This window comes from Canis lupus, chromosome 32 (assembly GCF_011100685.1).
Source record: "Canis lupus familiaris isolate Mischka breed German Shepherd chromosome 32, alternate assembly UU_Cfam_GSD_1.0, whole genome shotgun sequence".
In the NCBI taxonomy this organism is placed as follows: Eukaryota; Metazoa; Chordata; class Mammalia; order Carnivora; family Canidae; genus Canis; species Canis lupus.
The window spans coordinates 25,835,433-25,861,638 of record NC_049253.1 but is presented as its reverse complement, the minus strand read 5'-3'; the positions used below and the strand labels follow the sequence as shown (position 1 = coordinate 25,861,638).

General features: G+C 33.8%; 1 protein-coding gene across 3 annotated transcripts in view; it reads left to right on the top strand.

Annotated features, from left to right (window-relative positions):
* CCSER1 (coiled-coil serine rich protein 1) overlaps positions 1-26,206 on the top strand; it is a 1,364,327-nt gene that overhangs the window by 737,748 nt on the left and 600,373 nt on the right. Inside the window, exon 10 of one of the 3 annotated variants that reach the window (XM_038582136.1) lies at positions 2,158-3,276. The exons of the other annotated variants lie outside the window; for them this stretch is intronic. Within the exon in view, the coding sequence (XP_038438064.1) occupies positions 2,158-2,217 (60 nt within the window). The 3' untranslated portion in view covers positions 2,218-3,276. Of the gene's footprint in view, positions 1-2,157; positions 3,277-26,206 lie in introns of those variants that run through there. 3 annotated transcript variants of the gene reach the window in all.

Sequence of the window (26,206 nt, the reverse complement as noted above, 5' to 3'; positions counted from 1 at the left end):
TTCCTAACTTTTTTTAGAATATTGAAAGGTAAATATGTGTTAGAATTTTATTGAAAATATGAATATAAGGAGGATTAAAATATGCTGGAAAACAGGACTCCAGGTTTATAAAATACAAAAATATAACAGTATATTTCCTCTGTCTTTTCACATTCATTCAGCTAGCATTTGGGGAACAAGTACTGAAATGTTTATTTGCTAGTCTTAATGATTCTGCAGACTTCTTAATTTATTTAAACATGTTTGGTTGGCAAATACATAACTGACTCAATGTTTGACACGTACTTATAGTTCTGTTTCCTTTTGTCTCAAGGCATTTCACCCTTTTTCATTTATACTCTCATTTTAAAAATAAAAATTAAAAGCAGTATCCCTGGCACTGAGACTGTAGCAATGAACAGGAGATAGACAAATATTAAAAAACAAAATTCAATAGAGTAAATTTGCAGATCTAATTGGCTTTATTCAATGATTCATTATTCAAGCAATATCCTATCTACCAAAGAGAATGGAATTCTGGAGAATTCTATTCTGTACAAATAGAAGACTTTTATAGGCTGAATGGGGAGTGATGGAAAAGGGAATTTTAGATAAAGAAAAGAAAGACTGTGTTGGGCAAGGTTACCTTCCCTTGGGAGAATGGCTGGAGTTTTGTCTTGAAACAAGCATCTTGATGAGGGAAATCAGAATTTTGAAAATAGTACTTTCCAGTATTGCTTGCTGCTTTGAAACTTCCTCAGTTTGGTTTTCATCTTGTCTTCCTACTTACAGGCTCCACACATTGAGACTATATAGCATCACAGATAAATTTACAAAACAAACAAAAACAATACTCACACCCTTTACACTGTGTTGTGTGTGTGTGTTTTTTTTTTTAATTTTTATTTATTTATGATAGTCACACAGAGAGAGAGAGAGAGAGGCAGAGACACAGGCAGAGGGAGAAGCAGGCTCCATGCACCGGGAGCCCGATGTGGGATTTGATCCCGGGTCTCCAGGATCGCGCCCTGGGCCAAAGGCAGGCGCTAAACCGCTGCACCACCCAGGGATCCCCTGTGTTGTGTTTTTACTTTTAAAACTCTCCCTCCTAATGATTCACTAAGACTTAAAAGATAAAATTTCCATTACTCAAGCCAGCACCATAGCTGCTGAAATTACATTCCTTATTTCTGTTGCAGACACAAACATTTTTTTACACTTAAACTGTGCCAATGCAAATTGCTATTTCTTGTTTCTTTTGTTTAGAGTTTTGTTTTCTTTTAAGCTTTTTATCTGGAATGTCCCTTCCCCTGTAATGTATCTCTTTTCCCACCTTGCTTCAATTTCATATCTTTATTTGACTACCCAAACTGGGGGTGATTTCTCTTTCTGTAGAATTATGTCAGCAGTTATCAATCCTATATAACTTACTATAGTTGTCAGTTACTGTGAATTCTCATCAGTTATATATATTGCTATATGTCATATGTCAGTCTTGTAGTATGGCTTATCTTTTTAATATTCATTTAAATCCAACCAAATTCTACATTCCTTAGGGGCAGGTTCCCATATTCTATACTTTTTGGATTATGTATTTCTTTTTATACATACTGTCTGCACAATAGAATTTCTTTTTTTTTTCTTTGAAGGTGAAAGATCATGAAATGTTTCGATTTCTGTCACTTAAAACTATAATGAAGTACAGAGGTTAAAATAATTATAATTGCTGCAGGTAAAATTCTGTTGGATTTCGTGTTTAGGACCTTGAGTGGTGATTATGGTTTAAAAATATATCAGGAGAGCCATGTAAGATCTACCTAGTACTTAATTACCTAAATTTCTTTAAGCCATTATCTTGAGTAAAACATAAAAGAGAGTTAGGTAAAACATTTATTTTCCAGTCATGAAACCAAAGGAAATAATAAAATTTTGCCAATTAATCTTCCTTGTTTCATTTTGCATAAAATGTATTTAATTGGATCTTGGAAACTTTTAAGCATTACTAATAAATATCAATAAATTTTAATAGGAATTTTGACTTAGAAAATCATAAAAGTTTTTGTTGATCTGTGTTTTTAGGTGTTTATATGTTATAAATCTTCATATGAAATAAAATTTCATTTCATTTCATTACTTTGATGTCATTCATTTATTTACTTTTGTTTTCTTCTTTTCAAGGCCCTGTGGAATCCTACATGCACTGAAGGTTTATTTAAACCAGTACATATTTCAACCTAGGTTAAATCATTTGACCATAAGCAATGTATCACCAATCTGTGATATTTTAAATATTGAATAAAATCAACTTTCCATAATTTCATATTTTAGCTCTTTCTCAGAGTATGTAATACAGAAATGTTTCCATTCCAAATATTTCACACTTTCTGCATTTGTAAAAATTGCACAAAAAAACTGAAGATTGAACTATCATATTCCTACCTTATTCTTACTGTATTGTGACAACAAAAAGATTTATTTAAAATTTATCTCTATATGCAAGCTATTTCTAAATGTAACATTCCACTTGGCAGTGCACATTTTTTGTTCAACCTTGTCCACCATATCCTTTGTCTCTCTGGTAATACTCTTCACTTAATTTTACCATGTATTCTGTGCACATTACGTAAGTTTGAAAACAGTGCTAATTTCTCCCATCCGAGGGATACATTTCCTACTGAAGAACCAAATTCTCTGTTTGTCTTGTATTGAGACCAAAAGATGAAAGCAGTATGTCTTCAAATGAAATAAATAAAAGTCTTATTCTAACTATAGAAAGTAAAAAACCTGTATTTATATCTCTAAACATGTAAAGAAAGTTTATTGGATACTGACTGACCTCATATTGAGGGAAGTTTCTTGAATGTGTCATGAAAGAATGCTTGTCTTCTGCACTTGGCATCACCCCCTGATTTCTTTGTATCCCTGTTTATTGCCTTTTTATAATAGCACACTTTAATTATTAAATGGCTAGGCAGCAGCAAGGCACTCCTGAATGTTGTAGTTTATTGTTGTAGTTTATTGTAAGGGACACAGCCCAGAAACGATTCAGTATTGTGGGCAGGGTGCAAGGGCAACAGAAGAGTCACAGAGCTGAGAAGAAGGCAGGTTTTACAGAGTTCTCCATATTTTGCAAATAGGCAATGAAATAATTGTAATTAATGGTAGTAACATTCAAATGTATGTTATAAAATTTCTTAAATTATTAGAGTCATTATGTAATATAATATGAATGATCAAATGTTGGGTTTAAACCATGGTGTTAAAATAAAATTATAAATATATTTATTTACATGAAAACATTGTATGTGTCCTTGTTGACTTTGCCCCTTAATGCATCCTTTTATAACCTAAGATACAAAACTTTTTTGTTTCTCTAAGTTTTCTATAGTTTATTTTGTAATCTTATTCTTATCTCTTCCTTTTTATGTCTAATTTTATATTTGAAATCTTTAAATGTAAATAAGGTAAGAAACTCCATCACCTACAATAAAGCACTCACCTGGTGAAGATTTTTATCAATGTGAATGGCCAGTATCCTTTTAAAGAAGAAGAAAGAATTCAATTAACGATATTTTGACTAAGATGCAAAGACAAAAAAATAAATAAAAAAACAAAACTTGTATTATCAACTAGATTAAGTCAATAAAGAAAGGTACTTTTTTTTTTCTTAAGAGCAATGTAGCAGAAATTTGTCAATACAGACAAAAAAAAAAACCCCACTTACCTCAAATGGTACAATTTCAAGATTGTTTTTTTAACATCAGTGAGACATTTCAGAGCTGCTCTCTTGGAAACTATTTTCACAGTATTTCTTTTCTTTCTTTCTTTCTTTCATTTTTTTTTTAGTGGTACTTGGGCAAAATATATATCAATGAACATGTTTACATGTTAATTATTTTACTTTCATGAGGAAATATATTTGGACTTTCTCACATATTTATTATGTAACTTGATCATTTAACTATTAAAAATGTATTTATTTGATTACATTGAAAGTGAATTTAAAAAAAATAATGGAGGTATTTTTAATGTTTTTAGAAAAATGTGCAAGAACCATTGTAATTACTATACTGCATTCCAGCGTATTCCAAAGCAAGGTTAGTATTTGACAATAGGCATCAGAGTATATCTGACAGTTGCAAATAATGCAACTTCAGTGTTTATTGATGACAGGAAACATTATGTTTTACTGTGATTCCTATGTGTTCGTCTGAAATATTCTAACAGCACTAATTCAAAATAAAAGAATATTTATTTTCCTAATAAAGACAGTGGAATTTAAAGAGATTAAGTGTCTTTCTCAAGTTCATGTAACTTTTATAACAATATCAAAGTCCTAGACTATGCTCAGGGGTTCCACATCAAAGTCAAGGTTTTGTTACATTTTTCTGATTTCAGAATACTGGTGGATTGCATAGTGGCAAAACTCCATACAAATTATAATCTGGATTTCATATACACATATATAAATAATTGTATCTTGTGTATACATTACATATTACTAAAGATTGAATTTCTCTGAAATCTGCATGATGGCCTAGGGATAATTGTGATGATAAAGCTTTCCTGTGTGAATGTCTAATTCTTCTCTAACATGTGTAACATGTGAGCCAAGGAAATAATTTTTAATGGAATTATTTATTCAAATATAGAGAAGTGCATGGAAGGGAAACTATGACCACTTTTTGCTAGATATTTTAATGATTTTTAACACATGTTATCTACTGTTTAAACCATGAAAATTTAATTTGTCATGCTCTATAATATATGCATGTTAAATATTTTATTTATTCACATTGAAAAATATAGGCAACTTATTCCCAATTGGATTTTTGACATACAGATATGTTTTTGTTTTTTTAATGAAGAAGCTAAAGTAAATATGTTATTACACACATAAGATTTTGTTGTAACATACCTAACTTCCTTGTTAAAGTTTTTGAAATGGTATCATTTTTCATAATTTCCTAAATTTGATAATTTGATAATTTGATAATTTCCTAAATTGTTTTAAATGGCTGTTTGGAAAACAAAATATACTTTATTTCCCATATTTAATTTATTACTAGAGATGGGAATATCCAAATTTAACAAAAAGATGCTTGTAATGTTGTATTTTGTGCCTATTTATCCTCACAGGAAATCCAAATGTAGTTCTGTACTACCTTAACATATTTTTGTTGTTGTTGAAGTATAGTTGATAACACAGTGTTACATTAGTTTCAGATGTAAGACTTTGTGATTCAGCAACTTTCTATGTTATTCTATACTTACCACAGTTGTAGCTACCATCTGTCACTATACAATACTATTACAATACTATTATTTCCTTATGTTATACCTTTTACTGGTGACCTATTCATTCCATAACTGAAAGACTGTGTCTTCCACTTCCCTTCACCCATTTTGTCCTCCCCACTCTCTGGTAAACATTATTTCTCTGTATTTATGGGTCTATTTCTGCTTTTTGTTTATTCATTTGTTTTGATTTTTAGATTCCACATATGAGTGAAATTATATGGTATTTGACTTTCTTTGTCTGACCTAATTCATTTGCCATAATACACTCCAAATCTATCCATGTTGTCACAAATAGCAAGATCCCACTCTTGTTTATGGCTGAGTAATATTCTTGTGTGTGTGTGTGTGTCTGTGTGTGTGTGTAGCACATCTTCTTTCTCCATGTATCTGTTGATGGACACCAGGTTACTAATGAATCTTGGCTATTATAAACAATACTGCGGTCAACAGAGGGATGCCTATATCTTTTTGAATTAATATTTTTTACTGCTTTGAGTAAATATCCAGTAGTGGAATTACTGGATCATAAGATATTTCTGTTTTTAATTTAATTTAATTTAATTTAATTTAATTTAATTTAATTTAATTATTTAATATTTCAGGATGGTTAACATATTGTTATAGTAGTTTCAGGTATAAACTTCAGTTTTTAATTTTTTAAGGAACCTCTGTGTTCCATAGAGGCTGCATCAAGTTACATTCCCACCAACAGTGCATAAGAGTTCCTCTTCCTCCACATCCTCACCAACACTTGCTATTTTTTATCTTTTTTATTCTAGCCAATCTGACAGATATGAGAAAATATCTCACCGTGGTTTTGATTTGCATTTCCATGATGATTAATGATGATGGGTATTTTTTCATGTGTCTGTTGACCATCTGTATGTTTTCTTCGGAAAATGTCAGGTCCTCTGCCTATTTTTTAATCAGATTATTTGTGGGTTTTGATGTTGAGTTGTTTAAGTTCTTTATATAGTGTGGATTTTAACCTCTTATTGGATATATCATTTATGAAAATCTTCTACCATTAAGTACATTAGTTTTCATTTTGTTGATGGTTTCTTTTGCTGTGCAAAAGCTTTTTACTTTGATGAAGTCCCAATAGTTCATTTTTGCTTTTGTTTCTCTTGCTTGAGGAAACTCATCCAAAAATTATTTGAATGACTAATGTCCAGGAAATTATTACCTATGTTTCTTCTAGTTTTCTGTTTTCACATCTCACATTTAGGTCTTTAATCCATTTTGAGTTTAAATAAAATAAATTATTTTAGGATTTTATTTTTAAATAATATCCACACCCAATGTGGGGCTCTAATTCACATCCCCAAGATCAAGAGTTGCATGCTCTACAGACTGAACCAGCCATTAACTCCATTTTGAGTTTATTTTTGGTATGATATAAAAGTAGTCCAGTTTCTTCATTTTCATGTATGATGTATTCATTTGCATGTAGCTGCCCAGTTTTTTCAGCATCATTTATTGAAGAGACTGTATTTTTCCTGTCGTATGTTCTTGCCTCCTTTGTTGTAGACTAATTGACCATATAAGCATGGTTTTATTTCTGGGCTCTCTATTCTGTTGCTTAATACATCTGTTTTAGTGCCAGTATCATAATGTTTTTATTATTACAGCTGTATGATGCCTGGAAATCAGGAATTGTGATACCTCCAGCTGTGTTCTTCTTTTTCAAGGTTGGCTTGTCTATTTAACGTCTTTTGTGGTTTCATATAAATATTAGGATTATTCTACTTCTGTGAAAAATACTGTTGGTATTAGATTACATTGAACTGTAAGACAGCTTTTGTTAATGTGGGCATCATAACAATATTAATTTTTTCTCATCCATGAAAATGGTATATATATATTTTTTAATGTGATCTTCAGTTGCTTTCATCAGTATTTTATAATTTTCAGAGTATAGGACTTTCACCTCCTTGGTTAAGTTTATTCTAGGCATTTTATTCTCTAGTGCAATTCTAAATGGAATTGTTTTCTTAAATTATCTTTCTTTTACTTTGTTGTTAGTGTATAGAAATACAGCTGATCTTAGTATATTTATTTTGTGTCCTGCAACTTTACTGATTTCATTTATTATTTCTAGGAATTGATTTGCATAGTTTTTTTATAGTTTTGTATATATAGTATCATATCATCTGCAACTAGTGACAATTCAACCTTTCCTTACCAGTGTGGATGCCTTTTAGTTCTTTTTGTTGTTTACTTGCTATGGCTAGGACTTCCTATACTATGTGAATAAAAATGGTAAGAATAGATACCCTTGTCTTGTTTCTGATCATAGAAAAAACTTCTCAGCTTCTCACCATTGAGTATGAGATTGGCTGTGTGATTTTTACATAGGGCTTTCATTATTTTGACGAGTGTTTCCTCTAAATCCATTTTATTGAAAGACTTTTATTATGAATGGATGCTGAATTATGTCTAATGCTTTTTCTACATCTACTGAGATCATATGATTTTTATCCCTCATGTTGGTGATATGATGAATCTTGTTAATTGAATTGCAAATATTGAATCATCTGTTCATCCCTGAAATAAATCCTATTTAATCATGGTGAATGAATTTTTTAATGTGTTGTTGAATGTGAATTGCCAATATTTTGTTGAGGATTTTTGTATCTGTGGTCATTATGGATATTGGCCATTATAAATATGCTTTTAAATTTATTTTTTGTAGTGTCTTTGTCTGGTTTTGGTATGAGGGTATGCTGATTCCATAAAATGTATTTGGAAAGCTTTCCTTCTTCTAATTTTTTGGAATAGTTTGAGGAGAAATAGTCATTGACTCTTTAAGTGCTTGGTAGAATTTACCAGTGAATCCATCTGGTCTTAGACTCTTATTGGTTGGTAGTTTTTTGATGACCAGTTCCATTCCTAGTAATAGTTCCGTTCAGAGTTTCTATTTATTCCTGATTTAGTTTTAGAAGATTATGCATTTCTAGTGATTTTTCCATTTCTTCTAATTTGCTCAATTTTGTGGTATATAACTTTTCACTGTATTCTCTTAAAATCCTTTGTATTTCTAACGGTGTCCATTGTTACTTCTTTTTTATTTCTGATATTGAGTTCTTTCTCTTTTTTTCTTGATGATTATCTCTTTTGTTTATCCAAAGAACCAGCTGTTAGTATTATCAATCTTTCTTTCCTTTCTTTTCTTTTTCTTTCTTTCTTTCATCTCTATTTCATTCATTTCTACTCTGCTCTTTATTATTCCCTTCCTTCCACTTCTATTGGGCTTTTTTTTTCTTCTTCTAGTCCCTGAGATCACATTATTTATTTGAATTTTGTCTTATTCTTTTCGATAGGCCTGAAGTACCAAAAATGTACCTCTTAGAACTGCCTTTATTGCATTCCAAAAACTTTGGACCATTGTGGGTTTTTTGTTTGTTTTGATTTTTCCTTTGTAGATTTTAATACATTTTTTTAATGTAGTGATATTAGTCTTTCCTACAAGCCTAAAAGTTCCATGAAGTAGGGACTATTTTCTCTTTCTAACCATGGTATCCTAGGGCCCCAGTACTTTATACACAGCAGGTACTCAGTATTTTCTTAGCAGATACAGCCTTTTCCCACAAATCCATATTAGTAGATACTCTCCAAGGAGTAGATGGAGAGCACTCTGTGCTGAGGCTGCCCTGGTTTGTGGCCAGAGCTGAAATGGGCATGAGATGGGGCAGTCTCTGTGACCTCTGTGTAGAGGATACTCTGGCAGGACAGCCAAAGCTAAGGTAAGCATGGACCAGGATGGGGCCTGGGTTCTACATGCAGTGTGAACCATGGTAGGATAACTGAAGATGAAGTATTGCAAGCTGAGGTACCCAAGAGTGCTAAGTGTAGTGGACACATTAGTGAGACATTTGGAGCCAAAATAGGTGTGAACCAGGAGGTCCTGGGGGTCTGTGCTGGGGAACCCTAGCAAGCTGTCTGGATCTAAAGTGGTGCAAGCTTGGAGTGGTCCATATTACTTTGCATATGTGTTACCTTTGTGTGATGGCTGGAGCTGCAGTGAGTGCTAAAAAGGAGTGTCCCTATGTCTGCCATACTGGGGCTACCTTGGTCAGAGAGCTGGGACTAGTGTGGTCCAGGAGCCCAGGGCTCATGGAGCCTACTGAGGTGGTAGGCCAGCTAGAGTGCCCCGAGTATACTCCTATCCATACTATCAAGGTGGGGGAGAACATAAACCATGGTGCTCACCAGCTCCCCCAACCTAGGGAGAGCTCCACCAGGACCCCCTCCATTTGGCATATATCTGGAGTTAGTTCTTCTATATTCTATCTGGTTTTTTTTTTTTTTTTTATCCTATCCTATCCTATCCTATCCTATCCTATCCTATCCTATCCTATCCTATGCTATGCTATCCTATGCTATCCTATACATTTGTTTATCTTTCCATTTGTGCTCCAGGGTGTCTGGGGCTATTGTGGGCTAGGGGCCTGGGTCTTGCTGAAGTGGCAGGCTGAGTATGATGCCTGGACCCTGCTCTCATCTGCACTATCAATGTATAAGAGGAATGTAAACCATATGTTTCAGCAGCTCTCCCTTTATTCGGTGGAGGTGTAGAGCTGCATATTTTATATACTAGTTGCTCTTCTAAACTATGGCATTTTTTTTCTGTGCCCCATGACAGACGAATTGGCTCCAGTCTCCTCAGTAATATCCCTCCCCACTGCATGTCAGAGGGTTGGAGGTGGAACTTTCTATGCTACTATGTCTTTGTCTCTCCTGACATTCTCTGTGTGGTCTCTCTATCTTTTGTTGTGCAGAAGCTGTTCAGTCAGCCTTCAGTTCTTTAAGCGGAATTACTCTATAAATAGGTGTGCCTATGGAGAAAGTGAGTTCAGGGTCTTCCTGTGTTGCCATCTTACACCTCGTACCACCACATCATACGTATGATTGCGATTTCTAAAGAAAATCTCTAACTTGGTGCCTTTTTGGTAACAGTAATTACCGTTATGATATGCTGGAACTTGAAACTGTAGCAAACTAACTCATATTTTCAAATATATGAAAAATTTCATTGGCTATGGTTGAAACAATGATAGATTGATGTATATATGCTCCATTGAGAAGAACTGTTATTTTTTTCTATTAATAAGAATTAAGGGGACACCTGGATGGCTCAGTGATTGAGTGTCTGCCTTTGGCTCACAATGTGATTCTGGGGTCCTGGGAGGGAGTCCTGCATTGGACTCCCCTCAGGGAGCCTGCTTCTCCATCTGCCTATGTCTCTATGTCTCTCTCTGTGTCTCTTATTAATAAAAAAAATAAAATCTTCTTTAAAAATAAGCATTAAGGACTGTTAGAATGTTCTGTGCCTTCCAAGTGATGTCTGTTAGATAATATGAATTTGTATGATATGTTGAAAACATTAATTGTATTGGAGAAGAGTAGGCTCGGCTGTAAAATAAGGGGGAAAGACCAAGATGTAAGCATCTTCCTTATTTTATACCTCAAATCAAACATCCTGAGTATATGGCATATTCTCTTCTATTTTGTGAACACTTTTCTCTGCTTGTCTGTTTTCCTCTATGGATGCTATATGTATTGTTACACATATAGGCAGTTGATGAACAGGAGGCTCAAATGATAAAGTATTTATTTCTTGGTGACTGTTTCTACTGTCAGAAAGATATTCATTGGATATTTAATTTATAAATATCATGGTTCAATTATACGTACATGCATATATGAAATGAGGAACCCCTTATTTTAAAGTTATCTTTGTAAAAAAAAAAAAGGAACTTGATAAGATGAAGGCAATTCATAGGTTGCATAAGCATTTCTTAGGAAGAAGGGAAGAGCTGCTTGGGTCCTGGGAACATCAATGATGAATGAATGCTGAGTGGATTCCAATGGAAGAAAGCAATTATTGCAGCAATGGTAAAATCATTGTAAGATCTTTTCTTTAAGATTTATTTCTTTTAGTTTTCATTTTGTTTGTTTATTTTAGATAAGACTCCAGAGATGAAAGAAATATTCTCTCCCCCCCATAAGGAAAAATAGCCAATAACTTAAACTTTGATAAGCAATCTGGAAGGTTTGTATACTATTAAATTTTGAGTATAATGACCATGGAGACTGAATAAATGTGTGAAATTCTACTGAAGTTCTTCATGGAAGTTTCTTCTTCATAGGACTGGCAAGATTTCTGACCTGGAAAGAGATTTATTTCTAACCTTTTCCACTAAAGATAGCAGAGTAAACTTGAAAGAACAAGTAATTTCAGTTAGCAATACATTTTCTACATGAATTTTAATTTTCTTTACCTCATGGTTTGTGTATGTTTTAAGAAGTTATTGTGTCATTGTAGATTTAGGGTTTAATTTACATGTTAGTACAGTTTTTATATATTTTATGATTTCTTTTGTTTGAAACCTCTGCCATCTGACTGCCATTTGTAGCCACATGAATTTTAAGAATAAGACAATTAATGACAAGTTTCTTGAAAACTACCTTATTCATTTCAGTAATGCAAATATAATACAAATGAACATTTATATATGTAAACAAATACTAAATACTGATATTTAATGCTTTGTTTCCAGAATGTAAGCTTTAGAAACCCAAAAAACTTTTTAAAATTAATTTGATATAAGGAATAAAAAGCATCTAGTAGAGTGTCATGCAGATTTTATACATTAGAAATTTATTGTTGGTTTTCAATGAAAAAGAATATTTGATATCTGATAAGCTTAACATAAAGGATCAGATTCTCCAATTAGAATTACACAAATCATAGATCTTACCCAGTTTCAAGCTTTATTAATCATTTCAAAGGCTTTGGCAATCCAGCGCAGACAAACGATGGACAGATCTTGGATATTGAGGGCAGCTTTCCAGACTCTTTCATCTTGCTACTGAGCAGCACATTCTGGTCCAGAATAGTAGATCAGATATCCAAGTGAGGTTTTGTGTGGTTACTTACACAGCAGAAAGAATGTTTCATCCATGAAACATCTCCATTTTATATTCCACTGATGACATTTTTCAAAGGGAGGCATGTTTATAAATCCAAAGATTTTTAAGTTTATTTTTCAAATCAATCCTTAATCAAGGACAGCTATTAAAATTTCTATACTTAAGGGCCCTCCTTCTAGCAAGTATTATTAGTTTATTTTCCTTGAGATTTAGTTTTTATGTCCATAAGACCAGACAAGTGACCTCCCTTCTCTTTCCCTAAAGAAAAGTTAGTTGCTTTGATTCCTCCTTCCAACCTATTCCATTTCCACGATTTCCTGAGGATACTTTATTGGAACGGTAAACTCAGTCTCCTGGATTTTTCATTTCTCTTTGTTAAAAAAAAATGCTTTATAAGAAGTTTATTGGACTGAAGTTGCAGTTATTTTTGGTTTCGCTTCTGTGTTTTGAATGTTGCAAAACAGTTTGAGGCAAGAAGTAGAAGATTACTTTGCTTTTCTTGGAGGTTATCTTTTTGTTTCCTTTTATTTTATCACTTAAGGCAAACAGGAATTGTTGATTTTTGAAAGTCAAGAATTTTCATGATTGGATAAAAAAACAAAATTCTTTTAAAAAGATAACACTGTGTATCAGCTATATTAAAAAATAAAAATAAAAAATAAACCCAAAAATAACGTTGAAAAAAGTTTTCTGGATGTATGCTGTAATATACTATATAAGAGAAGAGCCAGTTATTTAGCTTCATATATCATGCTTAAAATTATAAAAAATTGCTTAGTTTTATTCTTTGGTTCCATTTACTATTTATACAAAATTACTCCTATTAGAGCAATGATTAGAATAGGGTATATGCTTTCTTTGTTTTCTTCTTCTAGTTATACTATATATACCTTATTATATATTTTACTGAATATAAAATACCTGGTTAAGATATTATAGATGTAGGCTTATTTCTGTAAAATGTCTATTCTTCTTATACTTTGTTTCCCCCACTTAGTGTGTAGCAAAAGTACAGTAGAAAAATTCCCATAAGAGAAAATACATATAAGAAAAACTGAATCCAGCATTTGCAGCATGATTTGTATGTTCTCCTGCTATTTCACAAACAGACTGTGTAATTTCTACCTTCAAGTCTCAGTGCCTTTACTCACATCAGTCCTTTAACCAATGGAACTATTTCTTCTCTCTGGCTCATTCATATGAAGAGGAAAACAAGTTCCATATTCCCCATTCTGCCCCAACATATTACCTGGCTTCTCTAGGCATAATTGAACTCCACTTATTTTAAGCACTCTATAGTTCAATAATTGCTAATATTTTTAGCTCTTACTGTAAGTCAAATGCTGTTCTAAAGGCTTTACATATTTTAATATTTTAATCCTTACAGAAGTCTATGAGCTTGCTACTCTTATACCCTTTTGGAAGCAAGAAAACGGAGATAAAGGGAAATTAAGTAACTTGCCCATATCACACTACTAGAAAGTTACTAGGTTGCATTTAAGCATAGGTGCTCTGGACCTAGAGCCTGTACTTTAAAGCACACCTCTCTGTAGCCTTGTAGGTGATTCATGGAATACTTGAATTTATCTGTGGTTATTGCATGTGTGCTACTCTTATCACCTCAATTGAGGTATTAGCTCTTTAAAATTAAGAACATGTCTTATAGGATTTATCAACCCTCTTTAAAGATGGTGGAGGGGTAGGAGGTGTTTAGAAGTAATTTAATTCAACCTCCTTGCTTTACAGATTTACCTAGGTAACAAGAGAAAATGGATTAAAAAAATTTACTTACTTGTCCAAAGTCATGACAGATAATTTATCAGGCATAGACTGAAGTGCTATTTGGGTTTTTGTTTTGTTCTTTTTTTGGTTTTTGTTTTGTGTTATTTTGTTTTACTGAGTAAAGACAAACCAGCCTACATTCATAACTGAAATATAAATCCTCATGGGCCTAAGACAGGATACTAAAGAGAAGTTGCATTCACACTCTTTGTTATGTAAGGTTGAGCAAGTGTCTAAACTTTAGAGAGCTGGATATGAGTGGGCTTTAACACCGTGGTTTTCAGGGGAGCAGAAGTGTTGGAAAACCATGTCATGGATTGGAAGGCTGAAGGGGGCAAAGATGCCTCCCAACTGCAGTATTAGTCTTTAGAAACTTAGTCCATAGTAATTTCTATTACTCATGCCAAACCTACTTATGCTTCTCTCACTGGGAATACACTGTATACTAATCAGAGTAAAATACATTTTTTCCCAGTGATGAGAGTTAATAGTACTGGTATCATTGTCCTCATTTTACACTCTTCTTTATCAAAACTAGAAGGAATAGGGGTACCTGGGTGGCTCAGTTGGTTAAGCGTCTGCTTTAGGCTCAGGTCATGATCCCAGGGTCCTGAGATCAAGCGTGGCTTTGGGCTCCCTGTTAAGCTAGAAGTCCGCTTTTCCATCTCCCTCTGCCCCTCCCCCTGGTCATGCACTTTCTCTGTCAAATAAATAAATAAAATCTTTTTTAAAAGTTAGAAGAAATAGAGCAGCCCGGGTGGCTCAGCAGTTTAGCGCCGCCTTCAGCCCAGGGCCTGATCTTGGAGACCTGAGATCGAGTCCCGCATTGGGCTCCCTGCATGGAGCCTGCTTCGCCCTCTGCCTGTGTCTCTGCCTCTTTCTCTCTCTCTCTGTCTCTATGAATAAATAATTTTTTTAAAATCTTAAATTAGAAGAAATAATATCATAAATCAAATATTATGTTTAATGGGGATATAGCATATATTCCTCATTCTGGGCTATGATGCTTCTAAAAACAACAACTACCAAAATTCTAATAAGAGAGATTTTGCATTTGATTTTTGGAGTTATAATTATGTATAATCATAGTATTACAATCATAAGCAAATGTAAAATACTATAGTTCTTCTAGGTGGAAAGAATAATGACTAACATTAGGGGCTACTTCATGCTAAGTAAACTTTTCAATGCTATGTGTGGATATCTTACACACATATACGTATATCTTAAAAACAAAAAAGGTTCTATCACTAGTCTCATTTAGCAGAGTAGGAAATTAAGGCATAGCAAATTGACATAAATTTCCCACATTGATATCATATACATGGTGACAAATCTGGGATATGAACCCATGCAGTCTTGATTCCAGAATTTACACCCTAATCACTACACTGTATTGGTCTCCCAAATGGAGTGACATGGACTGAATCCATGGTTATGCTGCAGAAAAAACAGTTCCCAAATTTTAGTGACTTTAACATCATTTATTAATGGATTGCTTGCTTGTTTATGTTATACATATATTGCTGGCCAGCAGGCACCTGTCTGCCCACCCTATAACATTCACATTGGTGAAACAATGTGTGTGTGTGTTTTTTTTTTTTTTTAGGTTAGTCACAATCCTTCAGGGAAAGAGAGTAAGTCACAAATTGCACATTAGATCTTAAATTTCCATTCAGAAGTGGCACATAACACTTCTCATTTTATTGGTCAAAACAAAATGAGTCATATGGTTATAGGCAAGGGGGTAGTGTGAGGGCCCAACAACCATATGTCCAGAAGTGAAAAAAAAAAACATGAAAAATGGGCAAACAGCACTAATACCTATTATCATATTTTTTTCTGAATTAATCTTCATTTAATTAAAATGTGAAAGTTGTCATTTGATAAATATGCTGACATAAAAATCCTTTGATTCTGTCGATTTTGAGAAAAACCTAATTCAAATGTTTGTAAGCCTATGAGTGAATACCTTCTCTTTAAAATGTCACGTTTGGGAACCCGGGTGGCTCAGCAGTTTAGTTCTCTCTCTCTCAATCTCTCTCCCTCTTTCTCATGAATAAATAAAATATTTTTTTAAATGAAAAAGTAAAATGTCATGTATACATAATGTTATCTCAATCTTTTTTTTAAAGATTTTTTAAGGGGATCCCTGGGTGGCTCAGCGGTTTGGCGCCTGCCTTTGGTCCAAGGCACGATCCTGGAGACCCACGTCGGGCTCCCTCTGCCTGTGTCTCTGCTTCTCTCTCTCTCTCTCTCTCTCTCATGAATAAATAAATAAAATCTTTAAAAAAAATAAAGATTTTTTTAAAATTGATTTATTCATGAGAGACATAGTGAGAGAGAGGCAGAGACACAGGCAGAGAGAGAAGCAGGCTCCATGCAGGGAGCCCGACGTGGGACTCGATCCCGGGACTCCAGGAAGGGCATAGAAGACAGGCACTTAACTGCTGAGCCACCCAGGCGTCCCTATTTAAATCTTTAACATACAATGTAAACATATTACACCATATTCTTTAGATATGTTTCAGTCACTCTACTAGTTTTTCAAATATTTCTATTTTTATAAAAATATTTTACTTAAAATCAACAATCTACTGAGTTGCCCAGGATTTGCTGATGTTATCTCAGTCTTATTTTAAAAATAAATAACCATACCCATATCTATACTAGAGAATTTTTTCAAGACTACTTGACGATGTATTTCTAAGTATTATTATTGTACTTGTCAGGATAATTCATGGTGACAATGTTGTTCTAACATTTTTTAGCCACTTACCTCCTTACAACCTTATCATCAGGCATGTTTTTCTTCTGTAAATATCTCTAGAGATTTTAAGTGACAAATATAACATTTTAAATGTGTGAACAAAAACGACTTTCTCGTTCCGAAACAATATGTTATGCTTGATCCAAAAATAATTTGTACCAATCAAAACAAATAGATTTCGTGTAAGTTTTTCTCCCTTCTAATTTAATTTTAAAGCCTTCTCATATTATCTTCTAAATCATGTATTATGTTTTCAACCTTTATGATATAAAAATATGGTCACATTCAATTCCCACAGTACACAATTTACATTTTTTACTTAATAAGAAAATTATCTGTTGGAATTTTAATTTGTAAACAAATCAAGCTTTATCTTTCTAAATGTATTTTTTATACTGTTGAGTATAAAGTGTATCCTTGGCATTATTTACTTCCAGCCTATTATTAGTTTGCTGATTCTGAGTATACTAATTGATTCAAACTATTTGCCTTATAAGTAGAACAAATAGGTCAACATTCATGAAGTCATTATGGTAGTTAGCACTACCAAAGCTATCACTTACTTTCACTTTAGTCTAAATATAATTACAATATATATGTATATATATATATATATATATATTAAGTTAGAGTTCTTGTGTTTTTAGGCTGATCTTCTTAAAATTCATTATCAAAATATAGAAAATAATTATGTAAGTTGGAAGAACACATTAATCAAAATATTAGAAAAATATTTTGTGTTCTCAACATGTTATTCACATTTATATTTTTAAAATATTTATACAGAATGAAAAGAAAATTTGTGAACACTAGAAGTATTTTCAGAATATGTTTTGTTGTCACAATTTCAAATCTTGTAATAGGATTTTAACCACACAAATTATAAAAATATATTAATTCCCATTGTTAGTCAATAATTAATTTTCCAAGTTTTAAAATAGATTTTTACATTCTTAAGCAATTTGTATGCATTAGAAATGTCATTAAAAAGCAAAATGAAACCACCAAAACAATAAACAATATTTAACAAGAGTTTATTGTGCATATAACAGCAGTTTATATACAGCGGAAGCCTCCAAATTAAAAAACTGCTGTAGCATGAAGTTACTGGATGGCTTAAAAGTGAAAAGGAAGTTGTTTACCTTTTACAGGGACTGGTTACTACAGTAGGAGTTTCCAGATGGCAGGGGATTGATTATTTCATACCATTTTTAGGAAGGTGACTTAAGTTTCTTTTATAATTGTGAGAGGCATTTACAAGAAATAACTTGGGGGATCCCTGGGTGGCGCAGCGGTTTGGCGCTTGCCTTTGGCCCAGGGCGCGATCCTGGAGACTCGGGATCGAGTCCCACGTCGGGCTCCCTGCATGGAGCCTGCTTCTCCCTCTGCCTGTGTCTCTGCCTCTCTCTCTCTCTCTCTCTCTCTCTCTGTGTGTGACTATCATAAATAAATAAATAAATAAATAAATAAATAAATAAATAAATAAATAAATAAATAGAAATAACGGGTTAAATTTCATTCATGTTTATGAAATATGATAGATTTTAGTTCTGCTTATGTGGCTTAAATGGTTTTGTCTGCTCTGAGAATTCTCAAGTCTCCATTTTATTTGATACTAACTTTTTAAAAAGTAGAATTAGGTGAAATACTTAGAATATTAGGTTGAGTATGAGTTGGATTTGTCACCCAAACTTTTCTAAGAAATCACGATTTTCATGAATTGACATTATTTTTATAGTATTAGGAAATGTTTACTAACTTCGGTGTATTTATCCGTGGGGCATAAAACCATATGACACCACATACCAACCAATCACAAATGAGTAGAAACTGTCAGAATACATAGGTATAGTCAAAACCTTTTAGTGTTACTATAATTACCATAATAAAAATGTACAATGTGAGATGTGGTAATTTCAGGTAATTTGAGGCCTTCTGTCAGCTAATTGATTTTTAGGATTATATTACAGATTTTTATAGAGGAAGAGAAGAAATGCTAACTTACGAAGTACCTTTGGGTATCGGACACAGGTACATTTGTGCTTTTCAATATGCTCTGTTACTTTTCTATATTCTTTATTTCCATATGCAAAGAGCACATTTTATGTCTGTTCATATGAGCAACTATGCTGCATAGGAACCCATTTTAACCCTTTTAGTCCCATCAAATATTTAAAACTGACTTCAAGTTTAATAAGAATAAAGCAATCATAAAATAGGACTGAATGAGATAAGGGCACAAATAAGTAAATTTTAACTTGAAAGAATATCATATTCTCAGACTGGAAAAATATGGTAACTACAAAAAAATCAGAAAAAATTTTGGTAAATAGAAAAAAGGATGTGGTCATAATTACTGTTCCAGGGGATCAGAGGCAACACAATTAGTACCCAGATGATAGTTAAATGTCTTCCTGAAGTTGTAGGTTTAGTTCTCATGTGATGCATTCAGGAAAACAAATCAATACAACGCAGTAGAGTAAATGCCATGCATTTCATATGTTCATTTATTTGACAAAATAGGTATTGAGTATGTTCTACGCCAAGTTACCTGTGTAGGTGTTGGGTACACACAGGAAATAAAGCAGCTGTAATTTCCACTCTATGCATTTTCATCTCATTCAGTACTCATAACAACTAAGTAGCAGGCCCTGTCATTATTCCTAATAACAGACAAAAACATGAAGGTTTAGAGAAGATAAATAACTGGCCTGATTTCACAAGAAGTACTAAGTGGTCCCCATATTCATCTGATAAAGAGGACTAAGCCCATTATCATCACACCACCCCTCTCCAACAGGTACAGTGTTGGAAGAGTGATTATCTGAAAACTGCGAAAAGGCAGGGATGATGCTTTTGTTTCACTGAAAGACCATTTGCTAGGATCCCCATTAACACTATATTTTATTTTATTTCTAAAGATTTTATTTGAGAGAGTTTGAGTATGAGCAGGTGGAGGGTCAAGGAGGAAGGGAGAAGCAGGCTCCCCACTGAGCAGGGAGCCTGATGCAGGGCTCAATCCCAGACCCTGAGACCCTGAGCCAAAGGCAGACACTAAACTGACTGAGCCACCCAGGAAAGAGCCCCAACACTATATTTTAATAAAAAGAGAAAGTAAGATGAAAAGGACAAAAGACAATAGACACTTTTGATTACATTTTGTTGTGTGCCCTGGATTAATGCCTCAGAGATTGAGTTAATCTGAATTTTCTTTTATCATAGTGCATCTACATTTTTGAGTGATCACGCTAATGTCTTTTTTTTCCCCCCAAGATTAACTTAACTTGATGGAGACTCACATGTATTTTTATTATCAACTGCATCTGCTGGTGAAGACCTTAATGAACAAAACTGAATTACAGTGCTACATTCTAATATCATAACCTAGTAATCAAATCTAGAAACTTAAAAAAGTTATCACAGCCCTAGCCATCCGATTGAGAAAGGGAAAGTAGAAGTCATCTCTGTTCTTTGTATAAGCTTGTGTAGAGCCATAGAGCAAGGAGCATATTTATAGCCCTTTAACAAGCATGTGTGGTAATTAAAAACAGTGAGGTTTCTGCCTGCATAGTCTGGTTCTTGGGGATGGAGATAACCACTTTTAGCTGACTCCAGGGTCCTCTTGAAAGCAATAGGATTGCACCGTGGAGTCTCTTATTTGTTTATCCTACGTGTGATTGAAACAGAGCTGACATGTTACTCCAGCACTCTCTTCTGCCCTACTCGCTTAGGGAACCATATGTTACATTTCCAAGTTTCATAAGTATGGGTAGCATTGTTCATCACAAACAAGTATGAGATCTCTCATTATCACTGACTTACATTTAATAACCATTGATTGGGTATCTCCTCTGCACCGAGGATAGGCACTGTAAGAGGTAGAAGGAGTATAAAACCAGAAATTTCACTCAGGATTGATACACATTAATGAGATAAATTATAAATGTCATCTTACTAATAAGTCTCTGAGTGTGATTTCTTAAGAACAATGACATCATGAATCATAATGGCTCACCACCTTCAAAGGATTAGTGAACTAATGTCTCATTTCTCAATAGTTCTAGATTTGTTTACTTAGTAAAGTATAAAAGGAAATTACAGTGTGACCGTAACACTTAGATTCTGGTCTGGCATTCTTTTTTTTTTTTTTTAAGATTTTATTTATTTATTCATGAGAGATACAGAGAGAGAGAGAGGCAGAGACACAGACAGAGGGAGAAGCAGGGTCCATGCAGGGAGCTGGATGTGGGACTCAATCCTGGGACTCCAGGATCATGCCCTGAATCAAAGGCAGATGCCTAACTGCTGATCCACCCAGGCGTCCCTGGTCTGGCACTCTTGTTCAAGAAGAGCTAATAAAATTTGTTTGTTTATTTATTTTTGAGATTGTATTTATTTATTTGAGAGAGAGAGAGAGAGCACATAAGAGGAGTAGAGGGACAAGCAAACTTCCCACTGAGCATGGAGCCCAACTCAGTACCAGATCCCAGGAAGCTGAGATCATGACCTGAATGGAAATCAAGAGTTGGACTCTTAACCAACTGAGCCACGCAGGCAGCCCTAAAATTTACTTTTGTAAAAAGTACTTGGTAACTAAAAGGTTTGTCAAGGAATTCTGTTGAGAAGAGAGATCTTTGGGCCAAAGTGGGGGAAATGCTATGAAGGGCATACCCTTTTTTTCAGTAGAGGTTTTAGAAAGTAAAGGACATTTTTAAGGTATTTTTATTCCTTTCTATAAAATAAGAAAGAAAAGAAATGAAAGTTGAGGTAAAGTGTTCTTCTCTGTAACTTTTCATAAAACCTACTGGCAACATTCTATAGAAGGTTCACAAGGTTTGTTAGAAATTAAATACAATTTTTAAAAGTAAGAAATACATTGTGTAAATATTAATGAAGAGATGTTATAGAAAGCCACATTTTATTAACTCTTGGCATATCCTGCAAAGAGAAATAGAATTTGATATCTGGCTTCCTATAGGCACATTTGGAGGCTTTTGGTGAGCATGGGTAATTGTAATTTTTATTCTGAATGCTTCTAATTCGTTATTTTGGTTTTTAATATTGCAAGTAGAAGTTGGATTTTCTAAGGAAGAAATATTGAAGTTATTACTACACATGAACTCTAATGTTTAAACTAACTTTTCTAGTCATAGTAGAATAACTCTAGGGCACACACACACACACACACAAACACACATCCCTTTCTTTTCTCATTTTACTATCATGAGTAGGGATAAAATATAACTGTTCCTTTTTCATGGAATATTAAGAAAAACTACAACTTAAGTTACATTTCAGAAAAATTCACTGGTAAAAGAGATTTTCATGGGAGCATAGATCAATCAGAGATGATTAAAGGCATTTCAATTTTGTTGAATCAGGGTGAAAGCATTTATTAAGCGTTTATAAAAGTGGCAGAGCAAATGAATGAAAAGAAAATATTAAGTCAAACTAAGGGAGGAGAGCCAGAAAAAGAAATCTCTAGATGACCTATATTAATTTTTTATTACCCAATTTAGAGCAGTGATACTCAATTAGATGCAATTCCCCACTCACCACATTCCCCACCCTTCCTTCCCAGGGACACTGGGTGATGTCTGGAGATATTTCTGATCACCACAACTGGGCGATACTACTATAATCTACTGGGTAGAGCCGAAGGGTACTGCTTAATACCCCACAGTGCACAAGAGAGCTTCCCACAGCAAAGAAATATCCAGCCCTACTTGTCAATAGAGCCAAGGCCAAAAAACCCTGCTCTAGATGATAGTTATTAATACTGAAATCTACTGGCAACTAAGATGTTTTATAGCACTTTTCAGGAAAATAACAAAAGGACTTGTTTACTTCTCTCATAGTGTTACTTTCCACCCGGGGAAGCACCATAATGTCATACTTCTAGACACTTCATTTCTCTATTTTCCCTTCTTACAACTGACTCAGAATTGAGTGTTTCTTAGTTCAAAGTAGCCTATATTCTCCAGGGTTACCTCTGAACACTCCTCTTTTCAGGCCATCACTTTCTCAGGACAGTGTTTGAGTTAAGGTATCTAGGGAAATAAATTTTGATTACAGACTGTTCTTATATATGCTTCTACCTGCCCCTTTTAGGCTTCAGAGTATCCTATACACACTGCATTCTAGAAACAACCTTGAGACCCTCACAGACAGATATCTAATAAGAATTCTGTTTAAGTATTTTTCAAAAGTCTAAATTTAGGGGATCCCTGGGTGGCTCAGCGGTTTAGTGCCTGCCTTTGGGCCAGGGTGTGATGCTGGAGACCCGGGATCGAGTCCCACGTCAGGCTCCCTGCATGGAGCCTGCTTCTCCCTCTGCCTGTGTCTCTGCCTCTCTCTCTCTCTCTCTCTCTCTCTCAGTGTGTCTGTCATGATAAATAAATAAAATTTTTTTTAAAAAGTCTAAATTTGGGATCCCTGGGTGGCGCAGCGGTTAGGCGCCTGCCTTTGGCCCAGGGCACGATCCTGGAGACCCAGGATTGAATCCCACATTGGGCTCCTGGTGCATGGAGCCTTCTTCTCCCTCTGCCTGTGTCTCTGCCTCTCTCTCTCTCTGTGTGACTATCATAAATGAATAAAAATTTAAAAAAAAAGTCTAAATTTAGGGACCATAGGATTAGAAAATATTTAAATTATGTTATTTTAATATTTTCCGGGATCCCTGGGTGGCGCAGCGATTTAGCGCCTGCCTTTGGCCCAGGGCGCGATCCTGGAGACCCGGGATCGAATCCCATGTCAGGGTCCCGGTGCATGGAGCCTGCTTCTCCCTCTGCCTATGTCCCTGCCTCTCTCTCTCTCTCTCTTTCTCTGTGTGTGACTATCATAAATAATAAATAAAAAAAATAAATAAAAAAAATTTTCCTTCTTAGATCTATCCCTTAGTATATTGTTTTATATGTGCTTTTTTTCTGTATAAAGGATTTTCATGGTAACTCCGTATTGCATACTGACGGTCACATGTGATATATTCATATATTATTTTTATCATTTAGTTAACTTTTGTTGTTATAGTTACAAAACGAAAAAATGGCTTTAGTATTTTAGTGATAAACTTTATATAAAAATCAGAAAATTAAAATACTTGAAATAAAATCAATCATATGAATATCAGGAAGATATTTTTTCCTGTTTAATTTTAGGAATGTGATTCTCACTTAAGACAGTGTTCCAGGGATACCTGGGTGGCTCAGCAGTTGAGCGTCTGCCTTTGGCTCAGGGCATAATTCTGGGTCTGAGGATGGAGTCCATGTGGGACTCCTGCAAGGAGTCTGCTTCTCCCTCTGCCTCTGTCTCTGCCTCTCTCTGTCTCTCATGGCATTATATAAACTATCCACCCTAGAAATAATTCAGAATATACTAATATTTAAATAATTATTGAAAATAAATAGATATAAAGGTAAGGAAAGGAATATATTGCATTTCAACTGCATCCATTTTGAGATATAAATACATACACGTTCATACATATATGTATTTAATACTACTATTTTTCTTTCACGGATCTATTTTGAGATATACATACATACACATTCATACATATATATGTTTAATACTGTTAGAAGTAAATATATATAATCTTTCTTTTATGGATAGATATGTGTATTTACATTTAAGTATGCCTTTTTTGTAGGTAAATGCATATATAGAGAGAGATTTGTAATGACTCACTTTTTTTTTATCCTTCACTGAAATATTTATTTATTTACTTACTTACTTACTTAAAATTTTATTTATTTATTCATGAGAGATACAGAGAGAGAGAGGCAGAGACACAAGCACAGGGAGAAGCAGGCTCCATGCAGGGGAGCCAGATGTGGGACTCGATCCCGGGACTCCAGGATCACACTCTGAGTCAAAGGCAAATGCTCAACTGCTGAGCCACCCAGGCATCCCTGAAAAATTTAATCCATAGTACAGGTTGCAGGGAATTATTTGGACCTACAAATCTTCAAATAAAAAGCAGCAACATCCCTAGAAAAAATAATAATTTTTCTTATCTTCTTATAAGTCCATAGTACTTTTCTAGTAATCTCCTTAGCAATATGAGAAAATGATAGAGTTCTGTAGAATTTTCATAACAGAGAAGGTTCTTAGTTTTTTCTTCAATTGCATTTTATTGTTGCTTCTCAGAAAATTCATGAATACCCCCTATAAAGTTAGCCAATTAGTGAAAAGTTTGTTGATTTTTATTGATGAATACTTAAACTAGTCATGAATTTAACATTTCCCTTTAGTGATGCATCTTATAGACTCCATTTGAAAGCATATACTTCCTATAATATCTTACTTATTATTTAGTTATTTCACATATGACTGCCTGAAACAAATGTTATCTTGTATATGTAGTGTAAAATGTACTTTGCATGCTTCAAAATGAAAAGATTTTAGAGAACTGATAATAACACTTCTATATTTGTTCTTTCTCTCAAAACCACATTTTATCATAATTAGGACATTTTAGTAAACATTTTAATTTTATTGAATTTCAATAGTAAGTTAACCCATTTTATAATTTATGCAAATTTTAATTTATACTTACAGTTTACATTCACTGGGTATTTATCTTATGAAAGATGATTGTATTTGTATAACACAAGAAATTGAAAGAATTCTTAACATAGTTCTCATTCTAAGTATCTCATAAACTTGGTAATGTTAGTGTAATATTATTTCAGGTTAGCTCAAACAGAGTGTATCCAGTTTCTATTCAGTGAGGAGACTGAATGAAAATATGTACTGAATGAAAAACAGAAAATGCATAGCTAATCTCAATCCCTATGTGAATATTTGTAAATACTAGCAAAGCAAGTTTCACCTAATGAAATGTGAAAACATTTGTAATCCATTATGATTAGTTATTGCACATAAATGGTAATAGTCCACTTATTTAAAAATAAAGAAGAATGATTCCTAAGTTATAAAATGGTTGATATTTGTTGAAACTACTATTTTGTAGAGTACACCAGTGATTAAATAACAGTCAGAAATAAACATTTCTCTAAAGGAATTTTTAGTATGGAGTGAAGAGTAAAGAGAGACAGACACACACACAAATGGGGTAGGGTGAGGCACAGAGAAAGGCCTGGAAAGAAATATACGAATATTTCACTGTTGTGGTGTTAGGACTACATGATTTATCTGTTAATTTTTGGCTACAAATTTTTTCCCATAAGGAACACTTATGTTTTATGATAATGGAATGAAACTTATTTTAAAAATAATATGTGAAGATGAACAAGTTTGATACAATAAAAAGTTAAATAAATGTGTTGTGTCCATGACAATCATACTGTAGCTAGTGCTCCTTCCTGCCAATTTTAAAGTCACCTTTATTCTCAATAGATCAGCTAGAGGTCTGCTACATAGGGCCCCTCCAATGAGTTCTAGTATCACAATGAGTGAATGTAAAGTTCTAATACA